Raw genomic sequence first — 27819 nt, 5'->3', positions numbered from 1 at the left:
TCGTCTTTGCTCCACCACCTGATTCTGAGGACTCCGGGGTTGTCGGCCCTGATCTTTCGCGGCTGGTTTTCCGTTAACAGACAGTAGGGGGCAGTGGAGACTCCAGGAGCCTCCAAGACATTTAACCATCACACTGGCTCCGAAGTAAACATCCCACATAGTTCGTCCGAGCTCGCATTTTATTTCATGGAAAAATTCACTTTGCGTAGCTCTCGCAATACTGTAAATACTTACAGGCTGAACAGAGTAATTAGCTGGAACTTGTCGTTTACCGATTTTTACTGAACATTATGAGAATATTAAGTGATTTCTTTGGGGTGATGAAATATAGCCAGTATCAACAAAGCATTCCTCTTTCTGCACTTGTCTTACAACATTTGTCAGGCTGCGAAACCTGAATCTACGGAGCCCCTGACATGACGGGGTAAAATAATTGAATAAATTGTGCCCACGAAATAGCGGTAACGTGCTCACGAAATACTACTTCGTGGCCTCAAAATAAGTATAACGAGCACATGTTAATAATATTAACATTCCTGGACACCTGGGTAAGCAAATCAAGCGGTGTTGTGTTGTTATTGTCGTACCTGCGCCGGCAAAGAAACCTGCCTCTCAATATTCTGTTTAAATGCCAATGACAGGCTTTTCAGAATGTCTTTGTAGCTCATTCCCAGCATAAAATAAAACTCTGTCCATCGTGTAGCTTTAGCCACTCTACTGCCTCTAACTTTGGAGGACATACTAACCCATGACATATTTGTCAAATTTTGGACAACATACTAAGTTATGACTTTTTTGTCAAATTTTGGACGACATACTAACTTATGACTTTTTTGTCGTATTTTGGACGACATAGTGACTTATGACTTTTTTGTCAAATTTTGAACGACATACTAACCTATGATTACCTTTGACCTTAGAGGAGGTGCGCTTGATTTGCTTACCCAACTGTCCAGGAATGATGATATTATTAATTCGTATTTCGTGCGCACATTATACCTACTTTGTGGCCACAAAATAGTATTTTGTGCGCATGTTATTGCCATTTCGTGGGCACAATTGAAGTAATTATTTTTTTTACCATGTCGGTGTGAACCAGTGCCGAGCTTCACCATATGAACACAAGTGTGTGTGTGTGGCCAGTATCTGTTAGTGTTACTTATTGCGTAGATACCTGCCGAGTGTTAGAGAAGGACACACAGCAGTACAGTAATTGCACTTGAACATATACGCGGTGTATGTTTGTTTCCATGGAAACCACTCGGAAAAGACGACCGGTACCGACCAGTCGGTCATTTTTGTAAAACAGTACGACGGCAGTGAAGTAGCGAGAACCAAATGAGCTAAAATCGGGTGAGAGACGTTTTCAGGTACATTGTTTCTCAATATTGTGCCATCGTGACGAATTGAGTCTTAATGAAAAAGGATAATGTTGTTGATGTTTACCTCAGTTCATTCATACACTCCATTTCATTATTTTGTATTAAAGGACGCGTGAGATAGAAAACGAGTTCGACTCTGGTGCCTCGGTCTCACCTCGTACTTGAGTTTGAATAAGTACGTATGTGAGGAAAACGCTGTTACACCTGATGTAATCCTGAGTTTCACCACACAGTAAAAACCAATATTTGTATTAAAGTTTTGTATTAAAAGTAGTCTATTAAAGCGTATTTTTAAATGCGAATTTATTTTTACAAAGTGTTTATTTGCTCCTGTGGTCTGAAAAACATTAGTCTTTGTCTAACGTGTGTATATATGGCAAAACTCCAGTGTTTATTTAGGAAATTCTTGAAAAAAAGTCATTGATTAATAATAACAACTTTCCTCTCTCACTTACTGCACTAGTACTTTTCAAAAGTAATTAAGCATACAGAAAGAAGTTCTAAGTATTTTTTGAGCAATAAGACCAGGAAACTTTAAAAGTTGTGTGTAAAAGGTATCAACATTTATTATCCCTGACCTCAAACTTCCCTTCCCAAGTGTGTTGAAGAACATCCCGGTCCAAAAATGGTGGCTTCTGTCGAGCTGACCTTGTTCCTGATATAAATATAAAAAGGATCCGTCACTACCACACAGATCTGTACCGGAAACCCCGTTTTGTACCCATGAGTGAAAAGCTACTACTAAAACTCTAACCCCCAAAAAAAACAGGAAATAGCCACACTTTCACAAATAACTGAATAGATCGGAGTCGACGCGAGCTGATGTTTAGGGTAACAAAATAATGAAGTTTAGTCAAAATTAACTGTTGTTGAAGTTTAATCTGTTCAGTGAAGCTGCAAAAAAATCAGTATCTTTATGAACAGCTACCAAAAACAGCCGTGTATTTTATTTTTATTTAATTTAAATTCATTAAACAGTCACTACCCCCCCCTTTTTTTTTAATCTTCCACACAAGTGCAGACACATGTAAGATGCCACTGTATTTCCAATTTATTTTTTGTAAAAAGAAAATAATTTAGCATTGTGATCCTTTTTTAAGGGAAAAGAACCACAGCTTGGATTCTATCTAAAAAAACAGACCAAAATAAGTCAAAGCATTTTCCAAATGTGTTTTTGTTTGTTTTTTTACTGAAAACTCCTTGTTCACATGCGTCAACACGTCTTCTTAACTTTGTGCTACAAAAAAAGAAATCCATCATGTCACACGTTAACACTGATCAAAGCGCACTGTCTCCAAACAAAATAATATTGCACTGAACATACTCACACTCCTCACACCGCCATGACGCTCGCTCACTCTCACACACACATATTAATATATATATATTTACTGTATACACTGACGTCTCTGCCCTTTGCATTCACACAGGTGTACTTTTTAATCCTCGTACAGAAACATCAGTAAGAAATACATCTTTTTTTAAAAAAAAAAGAGAAACAAACACAAGGGGGGGATAGAAATTATACTAATATCCAAAAAGAAAATATTCTACACTCCACTTGTACAAATGTCTTGCGCTCTGTCTCTCTTTCTGTGTTTGTTTGTTTGTTTGTTTGTTTGTGTGTGTGTGTCCCCTCTTCTGAGTGCTTTTCCAGCCAAAAAAAGAAACAGTGTTTTCTTGAAAATTAAAATCCCGTCAGGCTAGTGTTCGTCCTCGTTCTCCTGCCCTGAGCCTTCAGAGCGATCGCCCTCCAGTCGATCTACGAGAGGGGGGAAAGAAAACACCGATTAAATAATAGAAATGACCACTATGTGTCGCCATAGGTTGAGGGGAAAGTCTTAAATAGGTTTGCAAAATTGTGGGAATTGTGGAAGTAGAAGGAACCTATCAGTGGGTGAGACCAGTGTCTGACCCTTGGTGGGCGGTCTTAGCCAGGTGCAATCAATCAGCCAAGCGCACGAACAGCTGTGTGCAATAGCTGTAGCATTTGAAAAAGGGGCAGAGCCTGTAGCGTCAGCGGAAGCGTCAGCCCTGCGTGCAGCCCCGCGTTTAGCCCTTCTCGTGTGAAGACCGTAGCGGGTAAAGACCAGCATGTCTACCTGCGCATGTCCACCCAGGCAGGGCCACCGCAGGCCACGCTCGCCCTACGCCAACCCCCTGTCACTGGACATCCTGGAAACAATGCTAACTCTGGCTCCTTCCAAGACAGCTACAACCCTAGGTGGGTGTCATGACTGATGATCACTTGACCTTCACAGATCATGTTGCTTCTGTCTCCCCAGACATGTCGCTTTGCAGTATTGCGTACAACTTAAATCCAGCCCTACCTAACCAAGCTCCTACTACAGGCTCTGGATATCACCTAGCCTCAACTACTGCAACACACCTGCTAACAGGCCTCCAAACATGTGCTGTGAAACCACTACAGATGGTCCACAACACAGCAGCACACCTGGTCTTCCGTCAGCCTTAATCACCCCTCTGTTCATTGTGCTCTACTAGCTACTGTTAGCCGCCCACATCGAATTCTAAGCACTGATGCAGGCCAACAAAGTGCCACTTAAAAGCTCTCCTAAAGGCTTATGTTACCCCTGGACTACTCCATCCATCCAAGGAAGAAGCTCCTGAAAAGCCTGCTCTTCCAAGAGCAACTTCTGTCCTAGCACTTAGCTTACCCCTCCCATGCACTTGGATCCACCTCTGCACACCATCTTTCCAAGAACTTCTATGCAGCCTTTCTTTCACTTTTTTTTTTTGTTTTCAAACCACACTTTTAGTTCCAGTCGATTCTAGCAACACAATCTCTTTGACATTGTTCGAGTTTCTGGACAAAAGTCATATTTTTTTGGGAAAATAAGCAAATGATTCCATTGTACCTGATCTGATGTGGTTGAGCGAGGCCAACATTCTCAGCATGAAGGAGGCCGGGACCGTGATTGTGTTTCTTGTTTCTTCGAGCATCAGCTCATTACGAGTTATTACCTTCAAAGAGGACAAAGACAAACGAGAGACAGTGTGAATACAAATGTGAGGGAGTGAACTGAGAGAGAGAGGGGGGGAATTAAGTGATTATTCCAGCTAAATGTTTTAAATCCACACTAAAATCAAATTGGTATGATGTTGATGAGTGTTTTATGCCTGCAATTTATTCACAAATAATAACCAGATTTCTTTTACCTGCTTAAAAGAATACAATTGTAGGGCTGTGCAATTATTACAATCATGGGGGCTTTTATTCTGAAAAATAATGCTTTTAATGTTGCAATGGTGTCAGACTTCCTGTCTCGCTTGTCATGCAACAAAAAACAGAACACGGACATTCAGTGGAATCTCTGGGTTAAAAACATCACATGAGTAAAGATATAAACAACTTATAGTCATTTTAAAGTTCATTCAAAATGTCACTTTTAATAACAGTTTTTAGGTGCAATAATTTCAATGACAAATCATTTTTGGACCCTAATAATAGCGTATTGATTATTATTTTGCCATCATCAAGCAGCCTTATTTAATTTTTACTACATTTATTTGACCCTTAGATGGAAATGTTTTCTTTGTGTTATTTTGACATTAGGATTGGAATATTAACATGAAACCATGACTTATAAAGGTTAAGGGACGCCGACTGCTCTCACTACTCTGGAGCTAATTTTCCTCACTGTGTGACCAATCAAGGATCAGCTCATATGGATCCAAACGCAGCAGCAGCAGCAGCAGCGTCGTCTCCACAGTAAATAAGCAACACAGCGCTCACATGCAGAGAGAGGACAAACTGATCCTAGTGATCGTCATCTCACCTCATTAGCCAGGACTCTGTTGAAAGACGGCGACTCCTCCAGCGGCGACCAAATCTTGATATCGTAGTCGATTCCTGAAGAAGCCAGAACTGAAACACAACACAATATTTTTAACAGTTAACGTTAGGGGTGTCACAAACCTCCAAATCCTCGATAGACTTGTCTATTTTAGTCTAAGATCAGTGGTTTTATGTCATGACTGATCATCATGACATCGTCATCAAGCTCAGCAAACAACAATGACCAATTCATTTGAACAACATGCAGGACAGTGTGTCCATGGCGACCAGGATTGATTGGGAAACACTGTTGTACACAATGGCATCAGCACTTGGCCTTCACGCGAGATCCACAGTGAGTCTGGGACTTACTGGGGTCGTAGGGGTGCGGCTGCAGGCAGTTGACCACGTGGTTGTCGGCCTCCAGCAGCATGAGGTGCTCTGCTGTGTGTCTGTCCCAGATGAAGATGTGGCCGCAGTCCGAGCCACTCATCACAAAGTTGTTGCCCCAGAAACACGACTCCTTTATCTACAAATAATAATAAAAAAAAAAAAGGACATGAAAGCGACTTGGAATACTTTTATCTAGTTTTTAGTCAGACTAAATTTAGGTCCACTGTTCCAAATCGTGGTCCAAAGTAGCTTTCACAGCTGAAAATGTGAAGGTCCAGACAAAACAAGGTCAGCATCTAGTGATGGTGAGAGAAGAGAGCTGAAACTAGACAAGTTCAGCACATCAGGACTAACTTTAGCATGATGAAGACTTTGTTTGCTAGTGAACACTCACACCTTTTAATTACACTTGTGTTAGTTAGTTAGTGGTTAACCCATGGGAAGCAATGGGTATTAACAATTAATAGAGAAGTAAATCTTCTTTTTGACTAATGCCTCATCAGTATAAAGAGACGGAGGTTTACCATCGTCCTGGAGTTGCGGTGGCCCTTGTAGACCATCTTGACTGAGGGTCTCCTGATATTCTGGGTCTCGCTCTCCTCCATCTCCCTCCTCTCTTTCCTCCTGCGAAACAGCTCCTGGATACGAGCGGCTGCCGAGCGTCTGACAAACGACAAAAAACAACAAAAAACAACAACAACGCGTAAAAAAGAGACGATGTTGATGAAGTGGTTTAACGTTGTTAATGTCAAGCCTCGTCCATTCATTATACAGACTGGACGAGTTCATTAAAGGCCAGACTTCACATCGTCATGCACACATTTGTTATTCGTGTCTGTTTTTACAGTAGACGATACCAAAAAAAACCACTGTGTCATTTGTTAACATTAGTATAACTTGTATACTACGTTGTTTTCGACTGGTATCGCTAACAAGGGCTAGCCCGAGATACGTTTGCCATTCTAACGCTGTGACGTCTTCTACCACGTACGACTTCTAATATACTCTAATACGTGGATGTTTCCAAAGCAGAACGGGTGTGCATTTGTTTTCATTTCACAGCATATGTTAGAGAATAGTGAGCTGAGAACAACTACAACAGTGGAGTAAAGACTGAAAGCAGTTTGTAGCATCTATAAATATGGCTCGATGACGCACGCGGTTACGAAACGTAATGACATAAAAGCCCCTCAGCGAGCTTTATTATCAGTTAACCCTTTACTCTGAGCGAGTGCACCTGCTCCTGCACGACTGTCTTTGTCTAACCTCGATGCAAAAACACACAAAAGCTCTTTATCTAAAACTCTGAGGGACGAGGGAATGAAGGAGAGAAGAAAAACAGAAATATACTCTAATATCCATTATCGGTCAGACTCAAAAATGACCACAGCATTTGTGGAGTCAGTACTAACATGCACAGCATTCTGACACTAGTTAGCTGTGTGTGTGTGTGTTAGTGAAACTACAAACACACAAACCGTTGTCTTGATGCTCACACCTGACGGAGCAAACATGTTTTACCTGATCATCCTATCTCCTACTGCAGATCCTCTGGTGTTAAATCTAAAATTTGTGGTAAAACAGTCAATAGCAAAAGCGACACAAATCAAAGAAAAGAGATTTTAAAGTCTGCATTTAAGCACGCCGCGTCTCGTCTCGCCTTCGCCGTACCTCTGTCCCTGTCCTCGCAGCCTTGCCGACGGGATGAGGATGGGGTCGTCGTCGCTGTCGTCCGAGTCCTGGTTGGCTCGTGCGGGCTGACTCTGACCCTCCCACACTGAGGGCACGGCAGGCTCCGTCCTCCTGCAGCCTCCCGACGTGTCCTCTGCACCCTCCGGCTGGCTCCTCTGCGGCAGCGAGGACGCGCCGTCCCCCTGTGAGGAGCTCTCTGCCCCCGCCGCCGCCGCTGCTACTGGAGCCGCCGAGCTTGAGGCGGAGCATGTGGGTTCTGTCGAAGCGGTCGACAAACTTGGCTGCTTCTGAGCCTCTGAGGGACCTGAAAGACAACATGCTGCTGGTTAGTATTTACAATCTGTGGAATTTCATTCTTTCTTTTGTACTTTTACTATGTGCAATTTATGTAGTTTCCATGGAGCAAAGGTCAGCAACTAACTAGCATTAATATCTGGCCCAAAAGAAAATTGTGTCATCATTCGTTACTGTAGGTATCATTTGTTTACTCTGACAACTACAATGTTTTCATGTTTCCTAAGCAAAAAATAGAAAAGGTTTTATTGTACAGTTAAGACATTTGGTTTATTTGGTTCCTGTCAGGCAAATATAGAGATTCTCTGCTTCACGCAGTGGTCAGCAACTGGCGGCTCGTGGGCCAAAACTGGCCCGCCAGCATTAATATATCCAATATAAATATAAAAATCCAATTTCTTATCTTTTTGTTTGCTTTTTCTTCACAAAAATGAATGAAGTCAGGAAAAATAAATGAACTGAGTCAAGGAGCAGTTTTAAGACCAACACAATCTCTTAAATTTGTAAATGTTTGTACAATTTTGAATAGTTCAGATCAGGAGCTCTCAAACTTTTTAGACCAAGAGGAAGCTTGCGTAGCCACAGTGTGAGAACCATGCGTTTAAGAAGGAAAAAGGTAAAAAATAACAAAAATCTGGTTTTCCATGAAGAAGACAAATATTAGGCCAAACTGATATACAGTTTATATTGTTTATCCGTTATATTTCATGGTAAATAATAAAGTTTTTGTTGTCTTGGAGAAATGACATGGCTCTCCGAGTGTTAGTAGATTCCACATATTAACTTCTTCAAATGCAATTTCTGCTAATAAACCCGCTTAAATGTCACACACTGGACCTTTTAAAAAGAAAATATATATAAATAACGACGCAGGTTGAAGGAGGAGTGGACTCACCCTGGCTCTCCGTCGGCAGACTCTCTCTGCTCTGAACGGCCGCTGCCTCGGAGGATTTGTGAGCTGCGCCGCTCATCGTGCCTGACGTGCTGCTCCTGTTCACAGACAAAATGAAGAAGAGAGTGAAGAAGAAAGTTTTTAACTGTTGTTCAGTAAACAACACGTCTGTATCCACCTCTTTTGTTTCTCCGTCACATTACAGCTCAGTAATAACATGGTTAACCGTTCACTTTGTGTTAATGCAGTGGAAAAACCACTGTGGTCACTTCTATGTAGTAAATAACCATGGATCAGAATCAGAAAGCCATTATTGTTATTGCATAGGAATAAGAGCTGCAATTGATTAGTCAATTACTCAGTAAAGTATCAAGTAATCGTTTGGTCCAGAAAATGTCAGAAAACGATGATATTCTTTGGTTTTGTCGTCTAGTTTTCTCCACAAATGAAAATATTATTCAATTTGAATGATTTTCTTTGTTAAAACTAGGAAATATTCACTTTTAAGAAGCTGAAAAATCAGAGAACCGGTTAATCGATTATTAAAATATTTGACAAATGTAGTAATCGACTAATAATCGCTGCAGCTCTTACTTGTACCCAAATGTTTAAATGCAATTGTAAGTCGCTTTGGATAAAAGCGTCTGCTAAATGACATGTAATGTAATGTAATGGAAAAGCTCTAATAGGAATAGAGTTGAGATTGAGACCCTCAAATGATTTATCTAAAACCATTAAGCCATAAAAACACAACACCCAGGACACGCCATAAAATAAGAGTTAAAGTGTTTACAGTGCCTTTAAAGTGCTTATAGGATGTATGGCAGAGCTATTATTGTTTATTTAATTTTTTTTTGGTTTATTTAGTGCACCGACAGCCGTGGGGGAAGAAAAATGGTGTGTTTGGCAGCTGTGAAGCGTCTGCCTGGTGGTAACACTTTTTTATTTGCACACATTTACAGTTACGAGTGCCTAGGAACTTTTCCAAAGGCTTCTCCAGTCAGCAGTATATGTATATAAAAAAGGTGGTCATAAACAGATTAAAAAATAGTAGGAAAACAGAGAACGTAACAATTGTTTTACTGTGTGAACAGATTTTAAATACACTGTGCTTCATGGGAATATACTACATATAATTAAGTTATTTGTTTACTTGTATTTGGACCTTTTCTGGCATAAACACTGACCTGATGAGGTATAATCTCATTTCTGGTTTTGGCTTTGTTTAGGTTGTCCTTAAAAGGACATCAGAGTGAACATGTGTGTGTGTGTGTGTGTGTGTGATAACATCCTCTGAACTGTTTCTGTAAAGTTTTACCAGACTATTACATCATGTTATTAATCTATTACGTGGATATTACATCAGAAATAAGGTGGCGTTACTAAAATATCACCATACTATTATCGTGTTATTAGTGTAACTAATGTAAAGTGCATGTTGATTTCATTTTAACCAGTAATAACAATAATAAGAAGAAGTGATTTTCAGAGAGTGAAGGTGAGTGGACTGGTGCTGCTCACTCACCACTCATCGGTGAAGTCCAGCTTGATGGTGCTGGTGGTGGTTCCCTCCGAGCTGTAGTGGAGGCTGAGGACCGGCTCTGCGGTACTGGGACGACTGGTGCCGCTGATGGAGGAGGAGGAGGAGGAGGAGGAGGAAGTTGGTGCAGGAGCTGGTGCAGGAGCTGGTGCAGGAACTGGTGCAGGAGCTGGTGCAGGAGCGGGTGCAGGAGCTGGTGCAGGAACGGGGAGTGAACCTACGGTTTCTGCTCCTCCTGAGAGGAAGAGACAAGCAAGGAAACACATCAGTGCAGATGAAAACTAAAACAAAACGCCAGCCGACGTTTGCAGAAACGTGCTCATGGGACATGTCTCAACTGTGTGTTGCATCACTGACAACAGAGATGGAAACGTGGCAAAGAAAGAGACGGATGAAGGTGGAAGAGTTACAGACACACGTCAACGAGCAGCAGCCACAGAGACACAATCAATGTCTTAATCATTCACGTACACCTCAGTTAGAACAATCATGTCAAAGTGAGGCTTTTCTGACAGAAAACTTGAAGAATAAATTAGTCAATAAAGGGGAACATTTATTATTGACTCGTCCTAATAACACAAAGTATATTTTCAAGCTAAAATGCCAAAAAAGGAATTGATTAGGGTGTTTTAAAGTTGGCCAAAATGTTATTACTCTCAGATATTTAATACTTTAAATGAAAAGAAAAAGTGTGACATTCATATCTCACGTACAAAGTAGACGATGGTTGCGTATGTAACTTGTTTCTGACTCTTTCTGACTTTTAGATTTAAAGGTTTTCTGGGTTTCTTTTGGGCCAAAAATAATTCCCATTTTGCAGAACTAGCACAGAAACAAGAACATAGAATAAACAATGAAAAGATGAATATTAAATCAAATGAATAGATTCATATATACGTGGCTGTCAATCAATATTAAAATGTTAAACGAAGGGTCCGACACCTGCGTCAACATCAGAACAATGTAATTAAGTCAATATTTGGATTAAATTAAGACTTAATATCACTATAACTCCCATAAGCCATGGAAACAGAGTATGAAAGGACTGAAGGACAAAGCAGGAGGACGTTTGAGATGAGGAATGTGTTTGTGTGTCTGATGGCGACAAAAGTGAGTGACAGGGGAGGTGGAGCTGGTGTCAGTGGTGGTGGTTGTCTGGGAAACGCACCCTGCTGTTCGTCAAGAGTCATGGATCCCAGCTGTTTGTTTACGACAGACGAGGGTGAATCTGAAACACAACACACACACACAGACACACACAAGACTTTCTCAACACTGGACACAGACGTCGTCGACTCCTGGGGACTTCACACATCAACCGGGTTATAAAGACTTTTAAACTCTGTGTGTGTGTGTGTGTGTGTGTGTTTGAAGAATCAGCGCTCCAGAGAGAGATCTGATCACAATATGACATCTGTCGTGTCTTTCCCTGGTTTTAAAGGCTGGTGCTGCGCTGATATTGAGGCATTGAGTCAAATGGTATGTTATGAATTTAAATACTGATTAAAAATGCATGAAATCCACAAAAATATATACGAAATGTAAAGCCTGGCTAGTGTTACAGCAGAATCTGACCATATTTATAGGCATTTAAATAGTAGAATGTGTAAAATTAGCAACATTGATTGGTGAAGTTGCATGTAGCAGCTGAATATCCCACAACTCATCCTTCCCTTCCTTTCCAAGGGTGTTGGAGAACCGATGTAGCCTTCAGGTAGCCTCAAAACGTAAAAGATGTTTAGTCTGTTCATTGTGGGCTACTGTAAGAACATGGTAGTCCAAAATGGTGGCACCTGTAGAGCTGACCCAGCTCCTGATATACATGTGTGGTAAAAAATAACATTGATATATAACATGATTCTGAAATATGAAGTGTAATTGTAAATTTGAAATAACGTTGGCTAAAGTTTACACACTAGACCTTAAAAAGGCAAGAAAATACCCCAGATAAGAGCTAAAATGAATGTTAACAACTGCATTTTAAGTCTGTAATGCAGATTATAGAATACAGAAATAACTGTATTTTTTAATGGTCACTGTCGGGTGAGAAACACACAGGGTTGCATCATCAAACAACAACCGCGTGAGCCACAGTGTTAGCGGCGTCAGCTGGTGCCACTCCCACTGCAAAGTTTTCGCCGGTGAATAAACTCAAGCAGCACGTGGTGGTGGTGGTGAGAACAGTGGTGAGACAGGTCAGAGGTTAATGAACACACACACACACACACGGTGCGTTCGTGAAAAATGGAAAGAGGATCACTGTGGGATTAGTGGTCAGTTCTACAGCACGAAGACAAACAGCGATGCTTCCACTATGACATAGACGGGACGTGTAAGGCCCGGGTCACACTTCAGAACCGGGTCAAACCAGCTTTGAGCGGCTTAGTATCACCATATGCAATATTATCTCAAGACTGAACCAGTATTAATATGAGGTGACGTCATGTGCAGTATCAGCGATTGTCTCATTCATACAGCGATACTTATACTTATTTTTAAAATGATCGCAACAGCCCTACGTGTGCCGTGTTTTATCATCTATTTTCCTCTAAATGGGAGCGTAATTTTAAAAACGATTTAAAAGCTATTTAGCTAGAGCTGAAACTAGAGATTGAGACAATTACTCCTCTGGAAAATGATTTTACTAGCGTTTTCAAATCAAGTTGAGACTTAATATACACATTTTGATTAATTTCTATATAGATAGCTAGATACATTGATAGTTATATATATATATATACACACACATATATACACATATACACACACATATATATACACATATATATATATACACAGTATATATATATATATACACACATATATATATACACAGTATATATATATATATATATATATATACTGTGTATATATATATATGTGTATATATATATATATATATATATACACACACACATATATACATATATACATATACATATACATATATACACACACACACATATATACACTAAGATTTATAACTATCAATGTATCTAGCTATGTATATACAAATGAATCAAAATGTGTATATTTGTATATGACACAGTACCTTTAAATTAAACACTTCCGGTACTTCTCATAAATCTCCACTAATTCCCATGGAAAGTTTCTAATCTGGAAACTATCTATATATATGGAAAGCTTTTAGCAAATTTGCTGGGAATGTTCCCGCCCCTTCGCAGCCCTCACAGTAAGTGGAGGTGATCACATTCGCGTGCACTGGAAAAACGGGCGGATGACGATGTTGACATGACACAGACTAAAGCAGAAATCTGCAAAAATTCGGGAAGTATGACCCAGGCCTGAGACGGCAGGGGAGGGTGGCACGGGTAATGGTTGCTGCAGGGACAGGGAGCTGTGGAGGGGGAGGTAACCTGTACGAGGGGGCGTCTCCGCAGCGGCAGCAGCGTCTCTTTGCGACTGTCTCGTAGGGGCTGCAGAGGATGAGGAGGATGAGGAGAAGGAGGAGGAAGAAGAAGAAGCAGCGGCTGCTCGCGGACCCTGTCCTGGAGGGTCGGCCAGCCGAAGTAACCTCTGCAAACGCCTACACACTAAACTTATGGGAAGTCGGTGAGGACCGTACTCTGACAAAGAGAGTAAACGGAAGATTAGAGGACAGAGAAGGAGGAGGAGGAGGAGGAGGAGGAGGAGGAGGAGGAGGAGGAGGAGGAAGGGAGTGAGGACAGGGGCAGGCAAAGAAAAAAATGAGCAGGAAGTAAACAGGATGATGAAGTGAGAATATAAAAGTGTGGAGTGAGAGGCTGCTGCTTGAGTGGAGTGGCTCCAACACACACACACACACACACACAATTAGGCCCAATCCCATTTCTTATTCTTACTTCTATACCCCATCATCCCCCAACCTTGAGATAAAATCTACCCCAACAAAAAGAACATGACACATAAGTGGATTCAATATGACGTCGTCGAGGGGGAAAAAAGTGATATTTTTCATTCAAACGCTAGTTTTTAAAGACCTGTTTCATGTATTTAATATTTATAAATACTGTGACATAAAATGTAGATTAGAGAGACTAGCCATTGTTGTGTAATTTCTTATCATTTAATAATGATATTTTATCAGATGGACTCACTTCACTCTACTTCTACAAAAAGAGGGACACACTACGACTACATGTTAATGTGCAAAATGGAGGAGTAGGACTTAGCAGTGAAATGGGATTGAGCCTTGGACACAGGGGACAGGGGACATGTGTCTTTGAGACAGTTTTGAAGCCTCTTACCTGAGAGTGCAGGTTCTGAGGTGGACGCCGATGCAGACACGGACGTTGGAGGCGCGCGAGTCCTACTCGCGTCTGTCCGACTCCTCTGCTCCGAGTCTGGGGAGGAGGTGAGGGACGAGGAGGACGGAGCTGAAGTCTCCACTGATGACGAGGTGGAGGGAGGAGGTGCTGTGACTGCTGACGACGACGACCCTGAGGAGGAGGAAGTGGACTTGGGCATCGTGGGGGCGGCGGTGGCGGTGGCAGTAGCTGTGGCAGCAGCTGTGGAGGTGGCAGCCGCAGGTTCCTCTGGAGTGTCTGTCCCCACAGGCCTCTCGGGGGCGCTGGACTCCTGACTGGAGGCTCCCGCAGGAGCAGCCGGTGGATTTGACACAACCTCTGGGCGGATGGCAGTTCCTGAAGAAATGATGAGATATGATGTCATCTGTGTTCTCCAAAAGTTGTTAGATCTGGCTTCAGGGGCAACTCTACAAGACATGTTTCTGGATTCACCGAGAAGAGTTTTTAGGGGCTTAATTCACAAAGCAACACGGGGAAGACGTCGCCCATGAAACCCAAAGACGCCTCCTTTACTACATTCATGTAGGGACGAGCCGATACGATACCAAGTATGGGTGCGATATTGGCTGATAATCTGATGCCATTAAAAAATCCAATGCTTCACTATGTAAAAATGTAAATAAAAATCAGCTGAGTCATGTTGTTCTTCTTTATGAGAGAAGAGTATTTGTTGACACAGTTGAGGGTCTCTGAAATTGCTTAAAATGGCACATGTGTGTTGTAAACAGCTTCATAGTTTAAAGGCAGCTTAGATAATCAAGGTGTTTTAATACAAAATTAAAAAGTGTAATAAAATAAGGTTAGCGTGTCAGAAAAGAAGAGGTTTTAATTGTCTACTGTAATCAGTTTTGTGCTTGAGACTGAAGAGAGGAGAAAGCAGTTTGGGCATTTGTTTATATGTGGGATTATAAAGTGACTTTCTAGTTTTTATAGGGGCCACAGTAAGTTTCCTAATACATTTGAGAAAGGGAGGCGGTGAGTGAAGGAGTCTCGCCATTAGATGTCACTAATTCCTCCACACTGGACCTTACAAAGTTATTTTTACTGGACATAAGAAGAGTGGAAGTATGCCGCGTCAGACAGGACGTCCCCCGTCCCCCCCCCTCACCTCTGGGTCGTGCCTGTGGTCGTGTTCCTCTGCTGCTCTGAGCCTCGCTGGCCTCCTCAAACCAGCGAGACAACATGTCCGACATCCTCTGCATCAGAGACACGTTTGGACTCTGTTCTCCTGCAAGAGAGAAGGAGGAAAAAAAAGCCCTGAGATGGTCATCCTCTTTACAGTTTTAAAGTAAACTATTATTACATTAGGTGTCTGTCATTCCAGACTGAGTGGGTAAATGAGCTATTGCAATAGATTCTTCATACGTAGGGGGTCCTGGGGAAGTTGTTTCAGGGGACAGATGTGTAATTTAAGACCTGTGCTTCAAACAGAACAGACACGAGCAAACACATGTCAGTGTTGGCACCGCGACCGTACCGTCTCTCTCCCTCTCGCTCTCGGGGCGAGCTCTGGGTCCAGTGTCGGACCAATCGCCGCGTAGTCGGAGACGCTTCACTGGAGGCTGCCTCAGCTGTGGGAACACACACACACACACAATATTAGCAGTTTCTCAGACACACCATGGTCAAAATTAGCTTCGCAGCCAAAGCAACAACACTGATCATGTCTGGCAGTTTAAGCTCCCTCCCTCCCTCCTCCCGTCCTCCCTCGCTGAAGTTGCCTTCACGTTTCATTCTCCTGCCTCCCCCCCCCTCTCTCTCTGTGAGGGGCGACAGGCCGACAGCCAGAAATAGAAAAGAGGGGAGCCTCGCTAATCTCACGGACTATCAACTGCTTTAGTTAGAAACTGTCATCGGGTCTGCACTCATGAACTGGAGGTGGTGAAACAGAGCGGCTGATGAATGACACGGTAGCACTGATAAAAGAGGAAAAAGACCCTGAACACATTGGGTCACATCTAGAGGAAAGAGGGGGGGGGTTGATAAGCTTTTATTTGGCTGTCTCACACACACACACACACACACACACACACACACACACACACTCACTCTCACCCCCGCCCCCCCTCATCCCCTCCACCTGAACTATTTTGGCGTACAGAGGAACGCTGCCTGCGTCAGTCGCCGAGTTTGGAAAGGAATGCGTGTGGCGGCTGTATCTCTGAACACAGCTGAAACTCACCACGAGGCTTTCAAACACTGGCACCGTGATCCAGCACATTCAGTCTCCATGAGCAGCGGCGACTGGTTTACAACACCGAACACTTTGCGCTATCTAAGCCCCAGTTTCTTCTGGGGATCGGTTCGCCCGTGTTCAGAACTATGCCCTCGACTAAACAGATGTAATGACCCACAGATACGTTACTTTGTGTTACTGATAATCCGATCTCCACCACCGTCATCCTTTTATTAGGTTTTTCCATCAATGATTTGCTTCCCCCCGTCTCCTCCTTATCTCTTACTGCATCAGCCAGTGTCTGTACGTCTGTGTGACGTCCACAGAGAAGCAGACGACAACAACAACAACAAGGTCCACTCTGTTCTCAACAAAACAATCCGTTCACAATCCCTACAGGTTGTAGCCTCCTGTTCACAAATACCTTCTAAAACTGGAAGTCATTACTCATAATAGATTAGATTATTTTTCCTTCTGTAAAGCAGTGGCTTGAAATGTAGTATACAAGTCTAAAGTATCATTATTGTATCCCACCGACTCATATGACAAATTATATTTTTGTTTACGACCATCACGTTCCCATCAGCTCCTCATGTTTAGCGATAATTAGCAACTATTAGCACGTCATTTTCTATGAATGTTCTCCTTCAGCCAGGCCATAGACATCTTTAGTGTTTAGCCGTCACTTGAGACTTGTGAGTTGAAGATGTTCCACCTCTCGTTTAAGAGGCGTCTTTAAGTTCTGCAAAAATCGGAACTAAAGGTTAGCATGCTAACTCGCTAACATGCTAAACTCGGATAAAAAAAACCCCAAAAAAACCCAGTAAGTTTTACTTACTTCAGGTTTTTACTGCAGTGTTATTATACGCAATAAATATGTTATTTAAAGAGAAATTGACATTTTTAACTCAATTACCTCCCAAATGCATACGGCTGCACTGACTGAATGATTGTGGGGTTAATGTATATATTCATATATCGTGACAGTGCACCTGAATCGTCATTGTATATTCTTGTATATGACAACATCTAATCTAATGTAGATTAAAGAATATTATTGATGAAGATTTTAGTTAGTGTTGTTTGAAGTGTGGGCTCTCAGAGAACTTTCTAGTTGTTTTCTAGTTCACTCCAGGAGGCGCTAGTGGTCAAATATGGGAAGACGTCCGCAGTCATTTGTTTTAATTTTCTGGGCACTGCAAATGTGTATAAAATGTCATAGTGATCCATCCAAAACTCCTCGGGTTATTCCTGTCAAGCAGAGCTAAAATAAGCAAACAGCAGAGCCAGCTGGGCGACTATTCGCACCATGGTTAAGAAAAAAAGAAAGAGAAGAAGCTGCAGCTCCCGAAAGCGACGGGTGATGTCTCTCACCTCCTCCCTCCTCTCCTCTGACGGGCCCTTCAGCTCGCGGGCCTGGTCGTCTTTGGGATCAAACAGGTAGATGTAATCGGAGGAGTAGCTGACCAGAACCTCCTGCCCGTCCTCGCTGTAGCAGAGAGACGTCACCCGGCACGACTTGTTGGACAGGTGGGCGGGGACGAAGCGAACGCACATGCCCGTCGTCCCCCGACCCGTGTAGTTACCTGAGGAAGGGTCACAGAGGTCGACACGGAGTCAGCTGAGCTGTTTGGGTGAAGCCGCGTTGGATTATCTGGTTATTTGTTTCACTGACAAGGTTCTGTACGTCGCTCCTCCGATTTAAAACATGGTTTAGTCTTTTTAAAACCGATGATGCTTTTCTTAAACTGTAATCTCGACATAATACATAATCTCAGTCAGACTTGTCTTTTGGACCTTGTTTTTTTTTTTTTTTTACACCTTTAATCTATTAAATAGAAGAATCTATCTATAAGTATTGTTTTATTTTCCTTCCTTCTCTAAGAGCATCTTAAACTTCGGCTTACGAAGACCAAAAACTATGTTTCACAGCTTCTTGCGCTCAGATTTTTGGTCTCTATAATAATCTCTATAATATAAACTAATCTAGACCTTTCAAATCATCTGCACCAGTTCTGCTTTCAACACCCAGATTTTATACTGCATAAATCTGGAAAAATCTCTCAAAAACACAATTTTTTTTGGCATTTTACTAAATTATCACTGGCTTTTATTGAATTAAATTTACTTTTCCATCAAACAATTGCTTTTGTCATAACAGAAGACAAAATTGAATAATCTAAACAAAAAAAGACATGGATTATGTGCCTTGTTTGAAGTTTCTATTCAAATATTACAATAATACGTATTTGAAAACACTGCATGTAATCTGTACAGTGCACAGTGTATCTAACGACAGTGATAAGAACCTTCAGGTTTGCTGCATTACCTCCTAATTAATAAGTGCAGGTAACTGCAAAGTCAAACTGTAAGAACGAGTAAAAAAAAAACAAAAAAAAAAAAAAAACAATACATTTAATCATTTAGGACATTTGAACCCTTAAAACTTCAATATTTCGAAGCTACAACATGACTTGTCCACTTCATTAAATCGGGGTTTACCTGTGGCTCTGGTTCCCAGCATACGTCTGTCGTAGATTCGCACCGAGCTGTCGGAGCAGCCCACGGCCAGATAATACGGCACCAGCGGCGAGATGGATATCGAGGTCGCCGCCCGCCGACAGTTTATCAGGATGTCCTGAAGACAAATGTGAAGACGATGAGAGAGCATGTGAAGTTAACTCTGCTCTGCACTCTGCAATTTAGCCCCTGTTTATTAGGTAAATCAAGTTCAATTACTAAATTAATTACCGACTATTTTTTATACTCGATTCATTGCTTTTGAGTGTTTTTTGGTTAATAATTTAAACAAGTTCTCTGTTTTTCAGCCTCTTAAATGTGAATATCTTAAACAAAGAAATCACTTTGGTTAGTGGACAAAATAAGACATGGAAACACAGATCAACATTTTCTCATATTTTATGAAACAATTATATAACTAGTATAATGCAACTAGTTAACTTAGTTGCAACTCTAATATGTACAGTATGAAAAGAACAGGGGTTTGGACTATGCAATAAAGTTCTTACTTTGCCAGTCTCCCCTCTTCATATAAATAATTCAAACTTAGCCTAAAAAAATAAAATTTGGGATAAAATTAGACTTAAATTAAAAGAGCAGGAGTAAAAAGTTGAGTTTTTAAAGTGAGAAGAGCAAATATGACAACCCTGAAATCCTACAGTTAATGTTCAAGTTTTGTTAATATGTTTGAAAGGGAGTTGATTCAATGTTATGTTCTTGAGACCAGGTTTGGTGGAGCTGAACAATACTGGATTATTCAGAGAAGTATGTCCAGGACTTTGTCTCTGGGACCAATTTCAATATTAAGTAAACAAAAGGTAGGAGTTCTATGCATTCAAAGCAACTGCAGATCCCTACGGACAGACAGGACAATTTGAGGAAATCCTAAAAAAAATAAATGATGCCGAGATTTGTGTTTTCACAGCTGTGTGGACGTGCTCACGGGACACATGGACCCGTTGTGGGATAATTAAGGCTGAGAGGCAACAGAGTCTGATAGTTTTAAGGTCACAGGTGCTGATCTTGAGGATTGAAATACAAGAAGCTGCAACAGTGATCTCCTCCCTCTGTCTCTCCCTTTCACACACACATGTAAGCACACTGTCACTCACACACAGATAAGTGAAAGACAAAATCATAAATAAAAAACTGTATAAAATATATGAAAATAAAGTACAGGAAATTAAAAAATGAATCCTGGATCAAATAATGTAAAATCTAAACACATTCATCTAAAATTGTCCATTTAAAGGTCTGGTGTGTAACATCTAGGAGGCTTAATTGGCAGAAATATTAATATACTACCATAATTATGATTGTATATTTACTTTCAAATTAACACAACTGCCAGATTGTGCATGCAAATGATGATGAACAAGGCCTCCATTTGTTAAAATCTGCAGTCTTACACACTGGACCTTTAAATGAACATTGACCCCACCCTCAAACTTTGACACAAATCACTGGTTAAAATGGGGAAATGCTACGACAGCTGTCACCGTACGTCTTTGCACTCCTCTTTAGTGCAGCTCGTCTTTGTGCGGAGATCAAACCATCGCACCGTGCCGTCCTCGCCACACGACAGAAATGTGTATGGATCGTTTGGTACCGTCATAATCTGGGGGGGGGGAAAAACAAATGAGGTTAAAAATATGTTAAATGTGTCGCGTTCACCGACGCGTCTCCATATCCTGCTCGGTGGTCCGTACCTCATAAGCTGTCCCGTAATGGCAGGTGAACTGACACTGTCTGTTGAACTCTGCACTTTTCTCGGTGTGGGTGTAGTAGATGATGCCGTCTCCAGAGCATGACACGATCTCCTGATCGTTGGTGTGTGGCATGAACTTGGCACTGAAGATATTCGCCCGATGACCTGAACGTATGGACTTCTTGACCTGAAGACGAGAAGCAAAAACCTATTAAGACCTATGTTCTTCTTGTGTGTTAAGACCTATGTTGTTCTTGTACATTAGCACCTATGTTCCTGTTGTACATTAGGACCTACCTTCTTGTACGTTAAGACCTATGTTCTTCTTCTATATTAAGACCTACGGTCTTCTTGTACAATAAGACCTATGTTCTTCTTCTACATTAAGACCTACGGTCTTCTTGTACGTTAAGACCTATGTTCGTCTTGTACGTTAAGACCTATGTTGTTCTTGTACATTAGCACCTATGTTCCTGTTGTACATTAGGACCTACCTTCTTGTACGTTAAGACCTATGTTCTTCTTCTATATTAAGACCTACGTTCTTCTTCTACATTAAGACCTATGTTCTTCTTGTGCGTTAAGACCTATGTTGTTCTTGTACATTAGCACCTATGTTCCTGTTGTACATTAGGACCTACCTTCTTGTACGTTAAGACCTATGTTCTTCTTCTATATTAAGACCTATGTTCTTCTTCTATATTAAGACCTACGGTCTTCTTGTACGTTAAGACCTATGTTCGTCTTGTACGTTAAGACCTATGTTCTTCTTGTATGTTAGGACCTACCTTCTTGTTCTATATTAGAACCAAATCTTCCTGTTCTATGTTAGAACCTCCCTTCCTGTTCTATATTAGAACCTCCCTTCCTGTTCTATATTAGAACCTCCCTTCCTGTTCTATGTTAGAACCTACCTTCCTGTTCTGTTAGAACCTACCTTCTTGTTGTACGGGTTCGTGATGACCAGAAAGGTGTCGTCTGACCCAGACAGGATGTATTCTCCCGTGTCGTTCCAGGATATTGTGTTGACCTGCAGAAAGAGAGATACCAGCTTGGATTAAAAAAAAAAAGAGAAGTTTACAGTTAAAGTCAAAAGTTAAACCCTGTGTTCATTCATTCATTCACTCATCATTTGTAAAGAACATTGAACAGCATTAACCTGAATGAAAGGTGATATACAAGCATAGATTGAGTGATTGATTGATAGATAAATAAAAGGGATCACAAAGCAAATGTGAGGTGATGAGAGATGATTTGTGAAATCAACAACATTCACATTTCCTTATCCAGCAAACACCACTATCATTAGAATTTACTTAGCTAATGCTACAGTCATGTTACAGTCACATGGTTTAGTTCACTATAATCCATCGGCACACAAACCACCCTTCAGTGTCTGTCATCGCTCTATACATCGAAATGTTTTATACAAGCGCTGCTTGTGCAAACGCGCTCAGTGTTTCGACATCACACCGCTGCCTGCTCTTGATTGCCACAGAACCACTCGGCCGCAGGGCGATGAAATTAACTTCTGATCGTTTACCACATCCTGCAGACTGAACTCGGGGCTGATTTCTCAGTGAAAATGCATCCAAAGACAGGTTCACTCACATATTGTAATAAAAATGTCTGTTGTGTCTCATGTAGTGAAAGAAGAGGAGATTAGGTCATCAAAATGTAGAGAAAAACACATTTTTAAAAGTGATTACACACCGACACAAACAGACTTAAGAGTACATTCCATTTCTGCCTGCTGAATGTTACAAACTAGACCTTTAAAATCCTGTTTTTGCAGCACTTCTGCTTTAGAGTAAAAGACAGAAACCATTTGCTGTTCTCCTGAGACTAATAAGCTTGAGACGCGTGACTGTTCTGACAGCGTCGGGTTTCCTCAAGAAGCATCAACCCGACCTGACCTGACGTCAAAGATGTGCTCTCTGCCAAACACCGACACCTCACAAACCGGCTGAGGAACAGTCACACACTCACACACACACACACACACACAATCACACGCGCGCAAAAACAACAACCAAAGAGCACATAGGTAAATACTGTATGTAGGGCACTTACACAGCCATCATGTACATTCAGTGTCGCTTCAAGTTTCAGCCTCTGCACAAATTCCCGTCTACCTGTAAAGAGGAAAAACACATATTGTAACACAAGAAACAGGTTTATACATATTAGAGCTGCAACTAACTAACGATTCTTTTCATAAACCATTAATCAGGTAATCCATAAAAAAAACGTTGATCAGTGTTTGTCCATGTTTGTTTATGGAGCAAAGAAATGAAGAATATATTCACATTTAAGAAGCTGAAACACTCTGATTAAAACAACATTTGTTTTAATCATGAAAAAAGCTTGAATCTAGCTGACGATTATTAATCGATTCATCAAGTTATTGTTTCCACACCAACAGTGGAGAGAGAGAGAGAGAGGGAGAATAGTTAAAGTTGAAGACAGGCACAGACTGAGAGTTATCTATAGTTAGGTTTTCGAGGAGAATAAAGTTTCTGGGACATATAGGAGCAGGTAATGAGGGAGAGACCGAGATCCTACTGTGAGAGAAGAATCCCACACAATCAGAAACTTTTTTATGTACGAGTTTTATGTACGAGTGGATTGAATAACGGATTTTCTCCAGGCTTGACGTCGTTAAAGCGGGGATTTGGGAGGTTTAGAACGCAAAAGCCACAACTTGAATATGTGACATTAATAACTTTTCCTCATGAATGGAAGCTCGACTGTCAAGAGTCCATGAATCATAGAATCATAGGAGTATGAATTCAGGCGTTTGTCAGAGAACGATCCTCGCAGTGCTGCTGAAACTTGCAGATGCAGGTTCGAATTTTTACATCGCCCATCCTCTGTTACAAGAAGAGACCTCTTATGATTATCCTGAGTAAAATAAGTGGATGTTACAAAACCCCTTAACCAAAAGATTTTACCAGATGTAATGTTACAAAAATGTGTCGGGCTGCAACAATTATACGATTGATCGATAACTAAATTAATTAATCCATTAATCAGTCTGAGGGTTTTTTCAATAATTAAACCAAGCTTTCTGATTTTCCAGCTTCTTAATTAAAGGTGAATATTTTCTGGCTTCTTTGCTCCACATGACAGAGAAATCATTAAAACGGAATCATTTAAGTTTGTGGACAAAAACAAGACATTTGAGAACATTATAATTTCAAGGTTTTTTTTTACTTTTTATGGACCAAACAAGTGCTCGATTAACAGATAAAATAATCGATTATGAAAATAATGGCTAGGTGCAGCTCTACTTAATCATATTGGCACTACATTTTAAATAGGGACGCCCCGATACCAATTTTTTGTGTCCGATACTCGAATATCTACCGATATTAGTCCGATACAGTCATTTTAGGCCTTTTATGAACGTATGAAGCTGTCAACAACACATTTGTGCCGAGTCATTTTAAAAGACATCATTCTCCAACTGTGTAACAAATATTGTTCCCCATAAAGGAAGAAATAAACGGCACCAAACATGACTCAGCTAAAATGCTTTTGCTGTTTTTTTTATTTACATTTTGTAAAGTCTGTGCATAGTGAAGCTTGTGATATATAGGATTTTTGTATTCTATCGGCTTTTACATTTTTATTTGTCCGACATGATTTTGACCAGTATCGGACCTATACCGATTCTGATTCCCATCCCTAATTTTAAAGCTAATATCTGCCGATACCCTTAAGAATTATTCAGTTTTAATGATACTTTACTTTCTTCTCTGCGCAGAGACGAGAAATTTATATTCAAATTTAAGCTTTAATTATTAAAAATCAGTTGATTCTTCGTCGCAGCCCTGGTTCAGTTGTGAAACACAAAGTCATTTTCCTTTCGACCTCACCGTCCGGAAGTCTGTAAGTTGGAAATCAAACCCCTAACTGTCACAACCTCCACCCCACCCCCCAGTCTCCCCCTCTTGTCTTACATGGAGCTAAAAATATCCTACAAGAGCTCGGACCAAAACATCTCTCTCTTTCTCTGTGTGTGTGTGTGTGTGCATGAATCCATCAATCATACTACAATAACAACCGTATCTCAGTGCTCAAGCTAAATACAGCGCCGTCCAAATCTCGGCGGCCCCTGCTCCGACTCTACAGGCCTGTAAATCGTCATTCAACCACTCTCAGGTGACAGGAGGACTCAACAACACTGCGTGTCCACTGTTTACTCTGCAGTCAGTTACTCGGAAGCAGCCGTTTGTTTCTCTGCTGCAACAAAATACACAGACTCAGAACAGAGAGGCTCATCTTCACCATCTTCGCCACTGAGGACCACTCTAAATTTTTATAGCACTGTCTGCAGTGAATGGATGTGGAGCCTGCATTTAAAACAACAACACTGTATTATCTTGTTAAAGCACATTTAACAGCTGCAGCAGCTTCAAACGGAGACTGCAGAGCTTTCAAACGGGCCAGTATGTACGGGAACAGGGCTGCAAATAACGACCGGTTTCATCATCATTTTTATATGTCGCAAATAAACCAGGAAATATTCACATTTAAGAAGCTGATAATCAGAAAACTTGTTTTAATTCTTACTAAAAAAACAAAATGTAGTAATGGGTTAATAATCTGGCAATTGTTTCATCAGAATTGCTGCGACAAAGCCATTTATGGTATTTTAATTTCTTTGTTTGATTCTTAAGGAAGCGTACTGCATTCACTTAAAAAATTAAAATTATTGGCTCCGTTTTTCTGAATTAATGGGATCATTTTAGATGAAATTCCTTTTTTTCTGGCCTGCTTTTTTGTTTTTCCATAAGAGTTTATTTTATGAATCTATATGCGACAAAACGTTACTTAACGTCAAAGGCGTTAACTGCCCTTTGCCTGAAAAACTGAAAAAAGTCAAAGATACACTATTTGAAATTGTTTTATACATGTTTTAGTTTGTTCTTTTGGCTGCAAATGACATTTGTGACACAAACATTTGTTTTTGAGAAAACGTTGATGGTTTCATTTCTACTACCTGCCATTTTCTCTGAAATTATTTATAATAATATTAGCACTGTGCCTTCATGACTGATCTCTGCTTCTCTTTATTATTATTATTTCTATTTTCTTTACATTCAGTCAGCCTACATTTAAGCACAACTCCATAGGAGGCCCTGACTTTGCATCTACGCAGCAAAACTGTGTGCAGCATATATTCATCTCTCTACAGAGCAGACAATAATAAAAAGTGATTTTGCACGACACTCAGTCTGTCTGGTTCTTCATCAGTAAACTCTCACGTCTTATTTCACCTGAGTTAATTATAATTTCAGGCTGCATCATCGTCACTGGAGGGGGGAGACTTTCCAGGAAGGAGCTGCAGCTCTCTGTCATGTCAGGAAGGCTGACAGTGATTTTACGAGTATTGCCACGACGATACGACAGATACAGAGTATTAAATGCATTATTACCATTCCAACAATATGTTCTGCTACTTTAAAACAAACATCATTTAACATCTGGAATACTATGACAAATAAAATCATACTGTTATACAGTCTGTGCTTATGATATTTAGTTGGATCCTACTGGGATACAAACGTTTATCAATATCTGATCTAGGGCTTAACAATTAATCAACATTTTAATCAAAATTGCAATACGGCCATTACAATTTTCAAATTGCAGGAGGTGCAGTATTTCTATACACATCATATTCTACAGACTGAAGAAAACACAGATGTGCACAAATATATTCTTTTTTAATAAGTTATTCAAATGAAAATGAGAATAATTATGTAAATATGACCAGTCCCTCTAATATGAAAATAATAACAATTAGATACTATTTATTCAAAATCGAAAAAAGAAATCTTATTATTGGCGCTGAATGATTAAGGAAAACATGTAAATACATTTTATCCCGCACAGATATTGTGATTTCATTTGAAGGCGCCGAACATAAAGATAAAAAAACTGTTTGTATGTTATATTGTTTTAGTTGAAGATAGAACTACCAAAAAATAGAATTAAATTGCAGCCTTTGGAATTAATTATATTATTATTTGGTTGTGTTGTTGTTGTTGTTAGCATTGTCATCATCACCGTTACCATAATGTCTTTGTTTTTAGTCGTTGTTATTATTATTATTATTGCCCCGAGAGGCTGTTGTCGCTGTCACTTCATCAGTCTACAGTAGAATATCAATTGTGCTTCGGACACACAATGGTGATTAAAATGATACCTTTTTCGTCATTTATCGCGTCCCTGTGACTGTTAGCATCACGGAAGCTCCTTTTGTTCTTACCTAAGTAGTTGGTCCTGATGGTGTTCGGCTCGTTGAATCCGATTAAGCGTTTATTTACATCCCAGACCAGGTTGCCAGAGCAGGACATTGTGAGCAACTGTGCTTGAAATTAACAATAACATTGAAACTCAGCTAACGGCTCCCCCGGTGATGCTGTCGCCTCCTCTGCGTCCCCGCGTCCGACGGGACTGTGCTAACGTTAGCTAGCTCCGACACTACTCGTTTGCATGGCCGGGTTTAAAAACGGGAGAGCGGCTCCGGGTCCTGTGTCTGTCCGCGGTCCTGCTGACTTCACACGGACAGTAGTTCCTATGCTCCTCCTGCTGCTGCGGCGGCTGCTGCTGCTGCTGCTAACTGCCCACAGTGTTAGCTTAGCCTGGTGTATTTGTGCTGCTGCAGACGACGGTCAGCTGTGTCCTGACAACGCGAGACAAAACACAGAGGGGCGCTCGTTTTAGCACACCGAACAGAAGCCGGGGCGGAGTGAAAAGTGGCATGAGTTTTTTGTATTGCTGTACTTGGAAAAACATCCATCCATCTATATAGATATCTATCTATCCTACCTACCTACCTACCTACCTACCTACCTACCTACCTACCCACCTACCTACCTACCTACCTACCTACCCACCTACCTACCTACCTACCTACCTACCCACCTAACCTAATCAATTCCGTGTGAACACATTTTCAATTTACTTGGGGTTTTCTTAAAACTGTGGGATGAGTTTTGCAGTGTAATTCTGATAGAAGAAGAAGAAGAAGAAGAAGCAGGAGAAACCCCATGAATATTATAACATAATGTTTTGCTTATTGTTATAACTAGCAAACAATTG

At 40.8% G+C, this 27819-nt stretch overlaps 1 protein-coding gene across 2 annotated transcripts; it reads right to left on the bottom strand.

Moving 5' to 3' along the window:
• Window positions 1–1923: 1923 nt before the first annotated feature.
• Window positions 1924–27400, bottom strand: dcaf6 (ddb1 and cul4 associated factor 6). 2 transcript variants are annotated; one of them, XM_058654750.1, is made up of 21 exons: window positions 26984–27400; window positions 22777–22838; window positions 21641–21733; window positions 20705–20890; window positions 20500–20613; window positions 18978–19113; window positions 17850–18061; window positions 15777–15870; window positions 15408–15527; window positions 14240–14635; window positions 13370–13579; window positions 11161–11220; window positions 9978–10227; window positions 8456–8550; window positions 7246–7570; window positions 7096–7137; window positions 6099–6237; window positions 5554–5710; window positions 5183–5271; window positions 4262–4367; window positions 1924–3144 (listed from the first exon to the last, which is right to left on the bottom strand). In XM_058654750.1, the coding sequence occupies exons 1-21, from the start codon at window positions 27069–27071 to the stop codon at window positions 3086–3088; spliced, it is 3033 nt and encodes a 1010-aa protein (XP_058510733.1). In that variant the 5' UTR covers window positions 27072–27400; the 3' UTR covers window positions 1924–3085. The 2 variants fall into 2 exon arrangements, with proteins under 2 accessions (XP_058510733.1, XP_058510734.1); XM_058654751.1 differs by lacking the exon at window positions 7096–7137 and having other exon boundaries at window positions 26984–27399.
• Window positions 27401–27819: the final 419 nt, after the last annotated feature.

This window comes from Solea solea, chromosome 2, assembly GCF_958295425.1.
Source record: "Solea solea chromosome 2, fSolSol10.1, whole genome shotgun sequence".
NCBI classification, from domain to species: domain Eukaryota; kingdom Metazoa; phylum Chordata; class Actinopteri; order Pleuronectiformes; family Soleidae; genus Solea; species Solea solea.
This window is presented reverse-complemented; position numbering and strand designations above follow the sequence as displayed.